The following is a 17,330-nucleotide window of genomic DNA, read 5'->3' as shown; positions in this document are numbered from 1 at the left end:
AGTGAGAATCAGTTTTCTCTAAGAAGAAACTGTTACTAGTATACCAGAGGACAAAAAGATGAAACTATTTGTGTTACCACATTGTTTTGTGATTTTCAAGAAAACTGGATGTAAAGCCAAATTTAGCTCTCCTGTGAAATTCTGTGCCTACCTGTTTAGTTTCTCTACCACATTACCCTTGTATACCTCTTCAGAGTGCTTTCAGCATACTTTTAATTTTAACCCTACTCACTGACCTAGGCATTTCTCTCTGCCTATCAAAAGTAGTAAACTTGCCACTAAAGTCCTCTCTTAGTGACAGTAGCCACTCACTGCCCTATCTGATTTTATTGCAAGACTGGGATGCATTGGGTCCAGCTGAGATGAAGTTAATTTTCCTTACAGCAGCCCTCACAGTGCTGTGCTTTGCACTGGTAGCTAGAGGTGTTGATAACACACCAGTGTTTGGCTTCTGCTGTACAGCACTGGCACAGCACCAGCACTGTCTTCCCTACATTCATCAGTAGGCTGGGGGTGAGCAAGATCTTGGAAGGGGACACAAAGCTGACCCGAACAGACCAAAGGGTGGTCTGTTTCATGCCATATCATATCAGCTCAGATAAAAAAGCTAAGAGGAGGATGAAGGTGGGGCATTTGTTTTTTACAGTGTTTGCGTTCCAGAGCAACCACTGCCTGTGCTGATGCCCAGCTTCCTGGAAGTGCTGGACATCACTTGGCTGATAAGAAGTAGAAAATAAAATTATTTATTTTCTCTTTGCTTTAGTAAACTACCTTATTTAAAAATGCAAGCTGTTTTCCATCTTATTTTCTCTCCTGTGCAGCTAGGGAAGAGGGAGTGATAGAGCAGTTTGGTGAGCACCTGGCATCAAGGCAAGGTTTACCCACCACATAGGGTTATGCACAAAAACATTCCTCGTTTTGATGAACCCAGTCTTGCAAGGAAATCACTTAGAACAGACCTGTAGGCACTGAGATGCACAGAGCCAGGAACACAAATAAGACTTTACTAATGCATATTGATTGAGTACTGAGGTCTACAAAAACTGTAGATTAATAAATAATGTTATGGAGAATTTTTCCTAAAACTTAAATAAGTCAATTTCACACAGCTTTAAAGAGCATTAGTTTATTATCTATTCTCCATGTGTTACCTCAGAAACAGTATTCTTATATACAAAAATTTGGAATGTTGAATAAATGCTGATCCATAGAAACATTACATAGCTGTTGACAAGGGTATATTTCTAAACAAAACCAAAATAATAATGAATGTTTGATTCTGTGTGTTGCTTATTGCTATGTCTGTGTTCATAGAATGATTTCAAGTATTTACACTTTCTCTTAATTCATTCAAAAAAGAAACTAAAAAAGTATTTACATAATAAATACGTGGGAGACTTCATCTTTTCATTACATCAGTTGAACTGATTCTTTAATGAACTATTAAGAATAGAAAGAATTAACACAGTTTGCATCAATTCACTGCCATGCTGAGTAACTCAGGTTGCTGATGGATTTTATTCTATTCAAAATGTAGTTTACAATGCATTCAAACTGAAAAGTGCTGATATTGTCTCTGCTCCTTTGAATCCTGGCTGGACTAGTTCAGGAGTCCTCTTTCTCCCACCCCCCACAAAATCATTTAGTCTGACATGTTTACCTTCACACACTGACACTGACGAAACAAACACATTTCAATTCACTGAAAACTCAAACATTTAGTGAGTAAAATCAGCATAATCCATGTTTTATTAGACAATTAATTTGCTAACTGACGGAAGACAAGCTTTGGCCAAGTATTTCCACAAGAAGTACTAAACTTCTTGCTATAAATCTCTACTTATATAGTTCTACCAGCCGAACAGTTTTTGGTAGAATTTTTCTGTGATACATAAATCTGAAAATTAAGTGACACAACAACATTTAAAACTTCTGTTACCATTAAAGCAAAATACAATACAGTATAATTTCTCAGTGATATATTTAAATGTACTGCAAAATGTATACAAAGTCAGTCCAAGATCAGTAAAGAATCAGTTCTGCTTTTTGGACTTTTCCCTTCTCAAAGATACAGGTTTTATAGAAGACCAAGGTAATTTAGGACTTGACTGTATGTATCCCCATTAAAAGGCAGTGTGTGATAAAAATAACATGATTAAAAGTAATGAACACATGATGTGAACATTTTGCATTTTCAATAAAAAAATAGAAACTAAACAACAACTAAACACTGAAGCCTGCCATTATATAGCTATGTTTCTCATTCTTTAAGATTAACAGCACACAGAAAATAAGTGAATTTTATCAAAATACAGCACATTTCTGCTAATATATCAAAAAAATCATTTTCTATGCAAATATTACTGAAAATCAACTAAAAAGAATTAAAATATACAAAGAGTTGTTAAAGGGTTTCAATTAAAATTATTAGAACTATACACAGTACAATAAGCAATAGTTAACATCTTTGAAAGAAGTGCAATAATATTGGAGTTCACTTATTAAAAAAGTACTGCCTGTTTATTACTGCTAGCTATGTATAATTCCTTTCTCTTCCAGCTCATTGTTCCAAAAGTAAAGGAAGCTGGTGTTTTTGCTAGCTTTATTAAAAGCATTTACTTTTTGGGTTGAAAAAAAGCGCTTATACCTGTCCCAAACTACCAACTTGTACATAATTAAAAATGAACTGCAATAATTGAATATTGCTCCAATGACAGGCTAATTATTAGCCCTGATTAAAAACAGTTATCGGTCTTCTATGGCACTTTTCCCTGGTCCATAACAACCGTGTATGAATTATCACTGCAGACTATGCAGTCTCTATTCAATTACAAAGGAGAAAGATAATGTTTCTGGTAAACAAAATTAATAGAAGCATAATTGAACCTTTTATACAGTAATAAGGAACAAAGGCAGCCTGTGGTAAATCACTATTACATTAATGTAATTAGAAACCCTTTAATGACTCTGAAGTGTCTAGTTCACATTTAATGTTACCTGTAGGAACAGCCCTTTAAGAAACCGCATTACAAACTGGTGGGTTTTAAGTACACCCTCCCTTTACTCTCCATCTCACCACAGCAATTCTCCATCACTGCTGAAAGTTTCGCAAACTTGCTTTGGTTACCTAGCTCCATGCGTATGGTTTCCTTTTTGATTAACAAGGCAATGCAGAGGCCAAACAAAATCGAGATGTCTTTCATACCCTTTCCTGCATCATTTGTGTATGTTTAAATTTATATTACAGGCAACAATCTTAAAAACTGGCCATTTCAGTTTCATTTTTAAAATCTGTCAGCTTAAAATGGAGTCTTTTTTATAAAGATAAAATTATCACCATTTCCACAAAATTGGGGATTTCCATAGCAGAGAAAAATCTCTGGGCACAATTCCATAGTACAGTTGAAAAAATTATGTATGCAAGAAAACAACTAAACATGAATTACATGTGGGAAATGAATATTCAATGACTACATTAAGAACAAATCCTGTATAATATCACAAATTTGTAGTTACAGTCTTCCTAAAAAAAACACCATAAGCTTTTATTGCATTTTCTATTGGTAGACGTACACTCCAGAACTAAACACTTTTTCTTCTCTCTTGATACCAGATTTAGATAGCAGATAATTGTTTCACCTGACCTTTATTCTGTCCAACCAGCACCACCTTCCATCTACCCATTCATCTATACAATGTGCACATAGCAAAGCCAACACTTCATATCCCCGTTCGTATCTACAGAAGTGGTTCAGCGTAACACATTAATATCTGGTGAATAAAAATAAAGGCAATAAACAGCTACAGGACAGACAGCCCTGCCATCTGTCCATTGGCTACAACTGAGGCTTCGCAAAGCCTTGCACAAAGTTTAGTAATGTGTATGAATTATCCAAAAATAAACCTACCATCTGTACAAAAAAACAACACAGGTTTGTTCTTGGAGGAGTGATCCTTAAATTGCTATAATGCTTAAAAACAAGTTTATTCACCATACACATTTCCAAAATTATTTCCTGTATGTTCTCTACAGTGGTTTTTCCCCCTTTAACCACAAGTTCAGTATTTCCTGTACAAATTTTGATCATAATTCTGAGTTCTTTTAATGTATAAAAATATGCAAAATATTCAGTTTCCCCATAGTCCTTCAATGAATTCTGTTGGTTTATCCCCACAATCCACGGTACTTATGAAGAAACTTCTCGCACAATGATGAGTTCCACTGCATTCTGAAAAGTCTTTAGCAACGACACTGCTTGTCCATGATCGATATTGATGAAGCTGTATCCATTAGCCTAAAGAGAAATATTTAAAATTGAAAATGACAGTCTTTATTCCATGTTAGTGAAAGTACTTCATGTACGTTTATTTAAGCCTTAAGATTTCTATATGAATGCGGAGAATAAAACACTGCAGATTACTTGAATTTGTACCTGCATGCTACAAAAAACTAAATTACCATATCAGCCTTGGAAGAATATTGCAAATAACCAAAAGAAAACTGAACTTTAAGCTATTAACATCAGACATCTAATTCATCAGCTGTCATACAGCCACACCAAAAAATCCTGAATGGGCTACAAATGACACAAACCTATTTTAAGTATCAGAATATTAGAAACGGCATCTGTGATAAATTAAAACTATTGCGTCCTGTGACAAAAACCTTAATGGCACTGGGAGCCTTTTTTTGTGTTAGACTCTGAGATAGTCTCCAACTTGTACTTGTGTGTGACTCTAAACAATATTGTTATTCTTGGACAAGTTTGTCTTGGCAAACACAGATAGGCCCAAGTGGCCTACAATAAACAGGGAAAACATGGCTATGGCTCAACTTCTCTGAGTGTACCAGAGCAAGATCATGCTCAACCTGGTCAGCAAAATGTTGCAAAAGGACAAATTTGTCCATTTAAACTGTTACAGCTTCCAGCTGTGCATCCCATCTTTTTCCCTGAGCTGCTTGTGTGGTGACAGAGAACAGAGAACTAGATGTGCTCTCTGTGCCTTAGCAGTGACATTTTGAATGTTACAGTTCTTATCCCATCACTGAACACTTGCTCTTTTACAAGCTGAATCCTTGGTTAGAAAACCAGGGGTTTTCAAATCTTTCTAGATTTGCAGAGGAAGATTTATGTAGACTGTTCAGAGAGCACAAGTGGCAAAAACCCTTCCAAATCATAAATTGTACAGAATGTCCTAGCCTAGTCTTAAGTCTTACTTTCATTTATCTAGTCATTCATCATATAGTATATTTTTATTAAAAATATGTATTAGACATGCATTGTAATATGCATGCCTACTGAATGTTTTACAGAGAACATTGCAAAATCAAGCATAGCAAAGGCATTTTGGAAGAGATGGTATTCATTAAAAAAATGAAGTCTGAGTGGCTCAAGACAGAGTGGGACTGTCATTACATCATCACTGTGACTATCGCAGCTAAAAAGAACATGCTGTTACATTAAAAAATACTCTTTGTTATGAGAAATAAAGTGGCTTCTGATTGTCTAAGCATGGAAGTGCAACTTGTTCTTGAGCTCTTTTTCAAATTGAATTCCTTATTAAACAATAAGCAAAACCCAAGCAGTGGCAACATAAAAAACACTTCATTAACTAATTTGATTTGTCTGCATGGCATTTATAAAGACAGGAATAAACCACAAAACAGAAATTACCTTTCAGGTATGTTCCACTTAACAAATATGTAACAAATGTGCTAGTAGTTTTTTCAAAGTTTTAACATGCTTCCTGTTCATGTATGTGTTGGTAACCCTGGGTGTTAGGTTATCACCATTCCTGTATCAGTAAGAGAACTAGGACCTCTCACCCAGTGAGGAGAGACAAGCAGAGATTATTTGTCGTGCTCAAGAACAATCTATCTTTTAACTGGAACAACTTAGTTCAGTTTTCTTGTGTGCCTTTTGGCTTTATCTTTCATTTGAAGAACTAGGCTGAGTTTTCAATTTGTCGTTGTTTTAGAATATGGTTCACAGGATGTTGTGGTTTAATCGAGATACTAGTGGGGGTTGGGGTGTTTGGTTTTGGGCTTTTTGTTTGTTCTGTTTTTAGAAAACTGAAATGCAGCAGAGTTGATTCAATCAACATTTTCATGGTACAATAAATAACTATTTTTAACAAGCTCAGGAATTTAAGGGTAGTTAGAACAATTTTCAAATGTCCCACTAGTCCATTTTGGTTAAGAAAGTAAAGCACTACAAACATACTGTTAATTTCTCTGACCCCTCCCCTAACAGCTTACGAGCTCATTTATACAAGACAACTTCAAACAAATCTAATACAGAAAAGGTCTGATAGGTACAGACTTCTTAGAGAAAGGAACAACACAGCTTGCAGTCCAGAAGCCATGGCTCCCGAAATGCCTGACTTGGCTGGCCAGCAGCAGATGGGCAGCCAGGAGGTGCATGCTGTGACCAGCCTGACACCAGGCAGCAAAGGGGCAGCTCTGGCCAGGGCTTGTGCATGTCTGGCCTGCCAGTGGGGGAGAGCAGCAAAGGCTGGCAGGAGCTGCACCACGGAGAGGGATGTAACAGGAGAGTGCAACTGTGGGGAGCAGCTGTCAGGGGCAGCTGCTGGTGTTCAGACAACCATTGTTCTCAACACTGCATGTGAACGAACACAAATGCAACAACTGAATGATAGTATAGCCTAATGAAATGCTCATGCTCTGTCTGAAATGACATCTTTTGTCACTTTTTGTCTTCAGATGTGTGAAAAATGTTCAGAATTTGAAAAAATTATTCACTGTGCTTTAATCTGAGTCACTTATTGGCGTGTTAGGTGGCAGAAAATGAAGTTTCATCCCATAATGTATCAGGAATAGATACCAAAGAAAAAAATCAGGAAAAGATAGGTAATCTATCTAAAAAGTAAACATTCTGCTCTTAGGTGCAAACTGAAACCAAACCAGTATATTACATAGGCTAGTTAATTAAGTCATTACTGTCATTAATTACATTAAGTACATTACCTGAATTATTTTATCCCCTGGCTGTAACAGCTTAGATGCTGGTCCATCTGGCTGCACTCTGGTTACAAATATGCCCTTGAAAAACAGATGTGGGAATGTTTTTGACAACTTATTTATGAATAACAGGATAGCATCAAACAGATGTAATTCAAAATATTTTTTTCAAATTTCCATCCTAAGTAGAAGAAAATGCAACGCTATTCTACAGGTCTCTGACTTTTACAACTGCCTCCCTTTCCTGATGTTAAAAATACAGAATTATCTTTAAAGATAATTGTGACCCATCTTGGTTTAATTTGGCACATGTATATATCAACATAAATTATCTACTACTAGAAATAAAGCTGTAGGCTAAGTCACCATCTCTTTTTTAAGAGGATTCGTAATTGTGCACTCCAAAATTCACTATCTCAAATCTGCTAACTGATAACTAGAACTGTTAACCACTGCAAAAACTACTCATCTAGAATAATCATCTGTTTATGATTGATACTCATCTGTACTGTCATTCAACTGTGACCACCTACAACCTTGATTTTCAACATAATTTTCCAATTTTCTCCCTTCCAGTCCTGGAGTGTAGTGGTTTGGGAAATATATATACGCTTTCTTTTCTCCCATTGCTGAACACGGGAAACATCACAGATCAGAAGGCTATCAAGAAGCATTAGTATAGAATACTTACATCATCTTCTGGTCTGAATGGATTTCCTCTCCCTCCAATTCCTCCTGATATACTAAATCCAAGTTCTGGATCCTTGTCAACTCTCACTCGAATCTAAGTAATTACAATCAAAATAAGATTAATTGGCTGAAAAAATCTATATTCAAAGCTACTGTAATGAAATTATTAGGAATTCAGGTGAATAAAACCTTTGAAATTAAAAAAAATTAAAAAGCAGGTCAGAGATTATTACATCTCATAATATTAATGCAGAACAAGATTGCAATATAACATGATGTAGATTGTACCTAAATTTTATTCCAATATCACTATTATTATAATAAGAAGTCACATGGACTTTAAATTCAGAGCTATTTCAATATTAAGTAGGTTACTTTAATGCCCCCAGCAAATATACATGCTTATGTGAAAGAATCTCTTCCTCCTATTTCTTTGCTACCTCTAGGTAAATTTTGAAAATCAAACCTCATTCCTACTTTGACTGTAAGTGGTACATAGCCATGACTGCCCTCTTTCTCTTGCTAGAAAAGTTGAATAAAAAACTTATTTTACACAGGAAGTGGACATTCTCATTCTAGCACAGAATGAAAATGAAGTTATCAGGATTTTCGCAAAAAAACTCAATAGAATAGAAAGAGGGCTGTCACAAGGAAAGGGTCATTAAATGGTATAAGAATTTCTTATATACATATTTATCATAAACAAAACATAATTATCAGGTATGCATCAGATTGCTCCAACATTTTTATGGATTTTTGCTTAGGGATAGACATTTCTGCACTTGCAGGGTTTTAAACCATTCCAGATGCAAAGTACTCTAAGTTGTACTGTGACTTTGTGTTTTCTTCAGTTACTAGCTAAATAATGAAGTAGAGATAAATAAATTTAGTTGACAAATTAATTTTTAGCTCAGTAAAAAGATGCAAGTTAAAGTTTCTGCTGCGTTCAGTTAAAATTCTACCACATTTCTCTCAAAACTGGAAGGAATGTGTGATCTGAGGAATAGAATTGCTCTGAGATCTTTTGCTGGAGGTAAATCCCTATATTGCTTCTGTCACCATCTACAGAGAAATGATAATAAATGAAAAGAATGTAACAACGTCTCTGACTGACAGATTTGTATCTGTCAGATAGATTTTACTCTTACCTCTTGCTTTGCCAACTCATGGCTTTGTCTGGGAGAGCACTGGGACTGGGTATAGGGAGGTTGGTGGGCAACTTTCAACATCAGATAATCAATTAATTGCTCTCTAGATGGATGTCTTGCAACTGATGATTGAGGAGGGAGATGATGGACTTGGCTGTAGTTTGCTGGAAGCCTCTGAGGCTGGCACATTTGTCCATTTGTTAAAGGCATCTGAAAAAAAAATTATCAAGGTTATATATTTTATAAGCAGCAATCCTCAATTTTGCTTCATTAATTCAATATTTCTCATATGTGACTGCTTTTAATTTTCAGCAACATTATTAAAACTACTCTTCTGGATCATGTACAATTACATCCATTTTGTTTATAGCTATCAGCTCTGACCTACTGAACAATTTGAAAAACAAAATCTTAATTTGAGTGCTAATTTATTAGCACAAATTATACAGCCTTTGCTTTTAGCACTTGTTTTTTCACTGTTTCTCCAAATATTATTTTCCAGCAGTGCAATTGATGGTATTGACACTTGATTCATGCCATTATAGTCTGTGCTTTTCTTACAAAAAATTCAGAGATTTTGTAACAATTTCCAATAGATCATACAAAAATAAAAATTCCCACTCCCTATCTCAGGCTGGCAGACTACATGCTCACCAAGCATATTATGGTGACCACTTCACAAGAAAACTCCCAGAGGAAGCTCCCATCCAAGCTCAAGATTTTAATATCAAAATTGTAGTATTTCCAAAAAATGTTACTCTTTTCTTAATGCATATGTAATTGATTGATAGGAATAATGATGACAAGCAGCAGTGAGGTACAGAACTGTCAAGACATACAGAACACTCCAATCATGTCACCAGGAATGATGCTGGATCTGGCAACATTTCCTCACTGAAGCTGCGTTGAGATGCGCAGCCTTTTTACCCCCTTGCCATTACATCTCATGCTCTTATCCACCTTAATTAGTCACTGATTCATCTGTAAGATTCCAAAATTGCTATACACTTGAGTAACAGATTGGCCTGCCACCCTTATCACATTAGTTAAGGGATACAAGGATGTTAAAATACTCACTCAGTATTACAAGGAACAAGTGTGCAAATTTCAACCTGTAACCATGCTATGTGAATGGACACATATCAGAATCTGCTGAGTTTGTCAGACTGATTCTGAGAAATGATAATGTGTGTCTATAATACATTTTCAGATTATTTACAGATCCTATGTATTTAATATACATGCCTTTTCTGAAAACTTGAAGTATAACAGGAAAACTTTTTTTGTTGCCAGAGGTAGAGTTTAGATAGGTAAAATGTTTCCACAGCTGTGCAAGTTCCCAATACCCATTGTCTATAGAAATACAACTGAAATTACTGAAGGTCTAAGAATAAAATCAGCTTCTGCTGATTAATTTACAAAAATCCATTTAGTTTCATGCTAGTAAGACCCACTTCCAGACATGGTGCTTAGAGATGAATACAAAGTGTTTCCAACTAATTCTGGTTTATCATCACAATTTCATCACAACACATTTCAAGTTTGTTCTTTAGAAGGTTTAATCAGCTTCATATTACTTTTTAGAAATCATCTGCTATATTCCAATTTTCACTTGCAAGTATTTCTTTGGCTGCAGATTTCTTCTTTCAAATTACCTACTGAAGAAAAGTAAGAACCATCTTCCTTCATACAGTCAACTGTTTCATTGAGGATGCTGTTTCATTTATGTCAGTTTTGAAGCCCATGTATTACATTTTAAAGAAGCCCTAGTTCCAACTGCTATCCCAACATAAGTTTCTACTGCTAATAAAATATACAGACTTATGAATAAAAGCAAATAATGTCCTATCCATGTTGTCATGCAGATAACTACCTGCACAGCTGTTTTTTTGATGCTGTCTGGAGGAACATCTTTGAGACTAAGTGTGGCAGATGAGTAATTCTGCTGTCCCGAAATGAATACTTCATCCTGGCATTGATCTCCTGGAGTAGAAGCCTGGGGATGCTTTAAACAGAATGAAGTGGTAAAGACAAATGTCTTTATATAATAAAAACTAAAAATTCTCAATAGAAACTCAGGATAAAATATTTTAAGGGCTTCATCATTCTTTATCTTTTTTGATTAACTACAACATTATTTGTGCAGAAAATCTCACTAACCAAGACATACACCCAATAAAATACTGATGGACATTTAAAAATCCTACTACTGCAGAAGTGTCTTTTATCAGTAGTAAATTAATTAACAAATACCAGGGATTAAATAGTCAAAGATTCAAGGAGGTCTTCAGATGACTTTATCCTGCTCACTAGGGATGCCATACACACCACTCAGGGTGCTTATTTAAAAGCTCATTTCCTCATATTTTCTGACTACAAATTTTCTTGAATGCCTACAGTATCTTACAGTACAGTTTATATCATCAGAATTTCTTTTGGGGGAGGAAGAATAGTCAGATTTTGTTCAAACCTTATCAGCCTAGGTTAAATTCAGAATGGTAATCTTTTGATCACAAATGTACAATGAAATCAGACGGTTCTACACATGTTCAACCATCTACAAAGCCAGTTAGACTACTCAACTTCATGACATTAAACTGAAAAGCCCTGCAATAAGTTTATAGCATATGAAGGTAAAATATTTCATGCCTAAAAAAATAATTTCAGCATATAAATTATATTATTTTTAATAAAGCATTGTGCATATGTAAAAGTATAACTGCATCAATTTAAGGACCCCCTTACAGTTTATTCTTTCCCCCGCTATATATTGCAATAGCCTCCTGTAGGTACTCACTCGAACAATGTGCACACCAGAACCTCTTCCGTCTGCACCACTCAAGGCAACACTACCCTGGCTGCCATGCAGATCCCTAGAGCTGCCATAGTGAAAGCTGCTAACTGCAGCATAATTGGAATTAAAGGACCGAGACAGCATGCTCTGAATAAAGAGGGGACAGATTTAACACAGAGATTAGTGCAGCATGCATAAACCACAAGACATGTTATACATGTAATACAAACATATTCCATTGTCATGCAAGATAAAACCATGCAAGAACAGTACCACTGTGATGTATAAACACAACTCAGTGACCCTATTTACCTTTATTTACTGTAAATCAGCATGCAACCAGCAGTTCACATGCAGAATTACATGTAAATAAAGTAATTGAAATATTCACGTGTCTGAAAAAACAACATAGGTGCTTATCAAAATTTTCACGTTTTCATTATATTTGCAACATAACAAGTATGTTATAGGAAGATAAGCTGGCAGTCAAGTAAAATACCAGTGGAAATCTATCTAATTACCCCTTACTATTCTGTCTCATCCCCCCACACCACTACTAGTAAAGTACAAATAAAAATTTACACAGAGATTTGACTGACTGAATTTTCTTGCTATAACCATGCTGATAATATCCAGTGCATTACAGTAATACTTCACTCAAGAATGTAAACAAGTCTCATTTAAAGGAAGAGGCTTGAACAAAACTGAGACTACCCCTGTGCTACTGTAGGCAATCAAAGAGGTAACGTAACCTCAAGGACAGATGTGACAGTGGTTTTGGTTTGAGCTTCATTAGCTTACAAACCTGACCCCTGCAGTACTAGCAAGGATAACAAAACGAAAGCAAGAGACATCACCATCTTGCCACCATGGTCTTTTGTAGCTGTAATAACAAAACAAAATAAAAAGACAGCGCAAAGGAAGAAATAGAAAACCTTCCATGGGTCACCTGATAAATAAAACAAAGCTATCTTGAACATGTGTCAATCCCATGAAAGAAATACTATTGTAGAAAAACGATACATCACAAAGCATTAAAAGCCAGCAAATTCAAAGCTGTTTTGTGTAAAGCTTTTAATTTTTCTGAGTTAAAAAAGGAATGTTCAAAATAGGTATAATTGACTAAGATACTGTAACAATTCCTACATGAATAAACACATTTTGGCATTTGCCTGTTGACCGAGTGTACTAATATGAATCTGTAAATAGTCACTAGTCTTTAGGCATACATCTGGTCTTTTGTCCTAGCTTCATCTTGTGAAACTAAAACTAGTTTAATAATCAAAGCCATATGCTTCTGCATACTCATATTCCCCAGATGATGCTCTGGTAGCACAGTCATTGGAAATTCCCTTGAAAAACAGTATTTACTGACAATACTGGTTTTATCTTGGCCAAAGTTCTTGGATAACCTCTGTCTCAGGTTGTGACATAGCAAGCATTCTTCATGTTTCTCTTTTACACCTTCCCTGTTCTCTAGCCAATAGAGTTTTCAAGCTTCCAAACAAGTCTGCAGATGTTTTCCCTTTCTTGGGAGAGGAAGACTGTTCTTAGCATTTAAATTTACATTCACTAAACATTCAATCTGAGCTTACTGCTCCTTTAAGTTTTAGGCTAAACACCCGGCAAAAATGCCAAAGTCAATTTTCCTCAGCTTCTTAGTGCCTCAAACCATCTTCTTGCTACTCTTTTCATAACAGTGTCTGTAATTAACGAGGTGGTCTTCTTGCCCCACCACTACAGGCAATTCCTTGAAGTATCCTTACAGGAAGCTCTCAGAGGCTCCTATATCTCTTCATCCTCTGTAAGTGGCAAAAAGACTGATAAAAATAGAAAGAATGCATGGTGGGACTAAAAAGTTCTCTCTTCAAAGCGTCTCTAGCAGACTATTGTACTATAAAGTCCTCTAGATCCACTGGGTTCACTCTCAGACAGAGCCAAACAGATGGAAAATAAATAGCAACAATCTATGTGACAAAAGAGATAAGTAATTTGCATAAGTAATGCAAATTTGGATTTAAAATCTAAGATAGATATGCAACAGAGAGGGAGAACTTTCCTAAAATTTACAGAGGTATGAACTTGTACATCAAAAACTGAGATTACAATTAAGTGACTTTCAAGGTGACTGCATAATCTGAGAACTATGAACTCTCAAGGGTTGATAATATTTTTTTCTTGAAAGAGACTTCTTCCACAAGTACAAGAAATGATTGTGCAGTTGATGTAGGGAAGAGTTGAGAACACTGCAAACACCGTTACTCATTTTCTACATGAGCACAGCACCTCAACAATAAATGAGAAGAAACTCAGAAGCTGTACTAACAGTACAAAATAAATACTTTTTAAAATGGTCACGTAAGAAAATTTTAGTTTTACACAAGAAGAGATTCCTAGGGACAAAACACGAGTATTTGTCCTCTACTTATCTCTTGCTGGGAAGAGAGAAACTGATGCATTTGGAGTGTGAAGAGCATTCCTGTTAATTTTGTTTCTCAATGTGAGAATGATGAAAGTGTACATTTCTGAGAAAAATTCCTGAAGACTACTGCACCAGAGAGAAAAATCTGAAATATGCAAATATCATTAACCACCTAAAATCTGAATATGCAAATATCATTAACCACCCTGATTTTCACTACGAATTATTAAAAATTGAATATGGAATAAATACATGATCTAAACTTCACACTGTAAGTATGACTGTTAATTCTAAGTACCAGCTCCATTAGTCATCTGGTTTGCTACCATGTCTTAAGGCATAATGGCCTGCAAAATAATAATTCAAATATTGGAGGCCTGAGAAGAATTACTTCAGTTACTCTGAACTGATGCACACTAAGAAATATACATGTCATCTTTCAGTATATTTTTTACTGTACATTTAATGATATATATTATATATATATAATTTAATAGATTTAAATTACATTTATATTTATATTTCATTTAATATATTTTCACTAGAAATCAGTTATTAAGCCATCAATAGTCCATACTAGGAACAACAATACATCAAGAAAAAATGGCTATGTACAAAGTAATAATCAGTATGTTCATCATAATAATTCCAATTTTTAGTCAAATTGGCCTTTAATGGAATCAGTCTAGATGCAGGCTAGTAGCACAATTCTGGGGTTTACTTGTATTTTTTTAGATGATACAAACTGGAATATGTTCTGTCTTTTGCAGCTTGGGGAATTGAAATGCCTTAATGCATTTACTTAGGTGCAAGAAAATAAGTAGTGGAATTTTTTTAGGAGAATTTATAGGAGAATAATATTGTAATTTTATAGGAGAATAATATTGTAATATTAAGACTGTTTGGAGTCTGAAATGGCAAGCCATGAAATTTGGGCATAGAAGAGGAACTAATAATTTCAATATCTGCAGGGAACAAGACTTTACATTCTACTTATCTTGAAACAGCCTAAACTGGTAACTTAACTGCTAAGCCTAAGTATTAGTCTTTTTTATTTATTGATTTATTTAACATTACCTAGAATCAACTGCAGGGTAAAGGTGGACATAAGTAATCCTTTGTGACAATATTAAGTGTCTAGAAATCCCTTCAGTTTTCATTCCCACTATCCACATAACAGACTCTTCCTATTGAGGAGTTACATACGGAAAAACTACATATAATTTAAATTCCACTGACAGAAAATGTTTGCAGATTGAGAACTTTTGCTGTTTACATACCAAATGCACAAGAATTCTATTCCTTTTAAAGCATGTTGGTTTGATTTCTGAACTCCACAAAATATTAAAACACATTGATGATTCAGATGTCCATTCAAAAAAGAAAAAAAATAAATATAACTAAAATCAAAATGTAAAACTAACAAGTACTAAAGAGATAATACTCCTGTAATTTATCAGGATATGAAACTATGTAAAAATATTCTTCAGGTTACAATCTTGTGAACACTTAAGTGTTTTATTTTATGTATGCACCGACCCACTGAAGTCACTGTCCTTGACACACTGAAGCAAGTTTAACTAGGGAGAAGATCTGAGGTCATATAAATTAAAATATTTTTGCATGTTAAGTATGTGACATAGAAAAATGTGTTGAAGAAAAAGTTTCAAACTTTAATTAAAACTGCAATTCCATACCAGTACTGAAACAATTAGACATTTTTCTATAATAAGGCACTGTAGACTGACAACTCTAAGAAAAAAAAAGTAGGAATTAAACTATGATCCCTCCTCTGAATGCATTTTAGATAATCTGTATATTAGATAAGTAGTAGATAAAAAACAGAGGACTTAATTTCAGATGAAATTAGAATTGAAAGCAAACACACATCTAATGAACTCTCACATGTTTTGCAACAGAAAAAGGAAAATATACATATGCAAGGGAAGGACAATCAGACTCAGCTAACTAATTTTGTATGCTCAGCAAGATCATGTAACACATATTTGCAGGTAACTGTTGCAGATACTTCTTACTGCAATTTATGGATAAGAAATTTCTCTACCACAAATGTGTGACACTAGTCTTTTTACACAGGTGGAATTTTAGTTTCAATTCCTAAATAAAAGCCAACAGGAGTACTACAAGAGTCTAGTGTAACATACTAAGTAGTAAAATGGGTACATCACACTCAAAAAAGGAAAATATGCTGAAAAATATTACTGTTTCTAAAACTCTGCACTAAGTTTATGAAGTTGGGGGTAGGGCCAAATTGACTGCATGCTTTCCAACATCTTATGTATGCAACCACTAGAGAGCAGTTTGACATTTAAATAAGCTCCTGTATCCCCCAATAAAATATGCTTTGCAGCAGGTAAGCAAATTTTTTCTTCTAATATATGCAGAATTTCTATTTACAATGGTCTCATGAACTATTTTCACCTTCATTCACTCAGATGGATAATTTTAGTTATTCTCTACATTTCACAGAAACACAATATTCTGAGTTTGAAGGGACCCATCATGATCATCAAGTCCAACTCCTAAATGAATGGCCCACACCATGACCATTACAGCTTATTAAAGGTATTACAAATGCTAGCTACTTGGCTGGAACCCATTGTTAATAATTTTTGCTAGACTTAAAACTAGTTTGTATCTTTGCTTAAGCAAATCAAACTCCTAAAAGTTTTTCCCACCTATTTCAGGTAAAAAGAGCTAATAAGGAACTCGTTTCTCCAATTTGTCCAACAAGCAGATACTGTTGGACAAATTTAAGTGGGTTCGCTCCTCTCTCTCTCTTCAGATACTAAATGTTATAAAAACACAACTAACAAGTCTTTCAGGAGCTTAGGAAAAGAAAATAAAACGAAACAAAACAACAACCAACAAAATCAATCCCCAAAAACCCACCACCACACCCTCCTTCCTAATAAGCATTTCTATCTGTAAGGACACAAATGATAAACATGATTAAATTCAATAACAGTAGAGTCACAGCAAAAGTAATACTATTAATCTATACTGGTCAAGAAAAGAGGTATGAAATATTCATTACAATACCTAATTTTGTATTTGTAATTTTTTTAGTGTTGCATCTTATGTTTCAAAAAAAAGTGCCATTTTAAATCCATGAAAGCTTTGTCAAAATAGTTTCCAATAAACGTTCCTTAAACAAGCTCTGTAACTGAACTTGTTCCTTAAATGAGTTAAAACTGGATTGTTAATTACTGGATTTTTTTTTTCCAGATTTCAAAACATTTCAGAAATCTGCTTTATAGATAAAGCACCCTC

At 34.8% G+C, this 17,330-nt stretch overlaps 1 protein-coding gene across 6 annotated transcripts in view; it reads right to left on the bottom strand.

The window, feature by feature from the left end:
• Positions 1 to 1,110: 1,110 nt before the first annotated feature.
• Positions 1,111 to 17,330, bottom strand: part of ERBIN (erbb2 interacting protein) — a 121,313-nt gene continuing 105,093 nt past the window's right edge. For 4 of the 6 annotated variants that reach the window (XM_054517807.1, XM_054517806.1, XM_036402602.2 and 1 more), the window contains 6 exons: positions 11,618 to 11,761; positions 10,694 to 10,825; positions 8,821 to 9,030; positions 7,674 to 7,766; positions 6,989 to 7,063; positions 1,111 to 4,295 (listed from right to left, as the gene is read on the bottom strand). In XM_054517807.1, the coding sequence (XP_054373782.1) occupies positions 4,188 to 4,295; positions 6,989 to 7,063; positions 7,674 to 7,766; positions 8,821 to 9,030; positions 10,694 to 10,825; positions 11,618 to 11,761 (762 nt within the window). In that variant the 3' untranslated portion in view covers positions 1,111 to 4,187. The remainder of the gene's footprint in view (positions 4,296 to 6,988; positions 7,064 to 7,673; positions 7,767 to 8,820; positions 9,031 to 10,693; positions 10,826 to 11,617; positions 11,762 to 17,330) is intronic. The other 2 variants (XM_036402605.2, XM_036402606.2) reach the window with 1 other exon arrangement.

The sequence above is a fragment of the Molothrus ater genome, chromosome Z, assembly GCF_012460135.2.
Source record: "Molothrus ater isolate BHLD 08-10-18 breed brown headed cowbird chromosome Z, BPBGC_Mater_1.1, whole genome shotgun sequence".
Taxonomy (NCBI): Eukaryota; Metazoa; Chordata; class Aves; order Passeriformes; family Icteridae; genus Molothrus; species Molothrus ater.
This window is presented reverse-complemented; position numbering and strand designations above follow the sequence as displayed.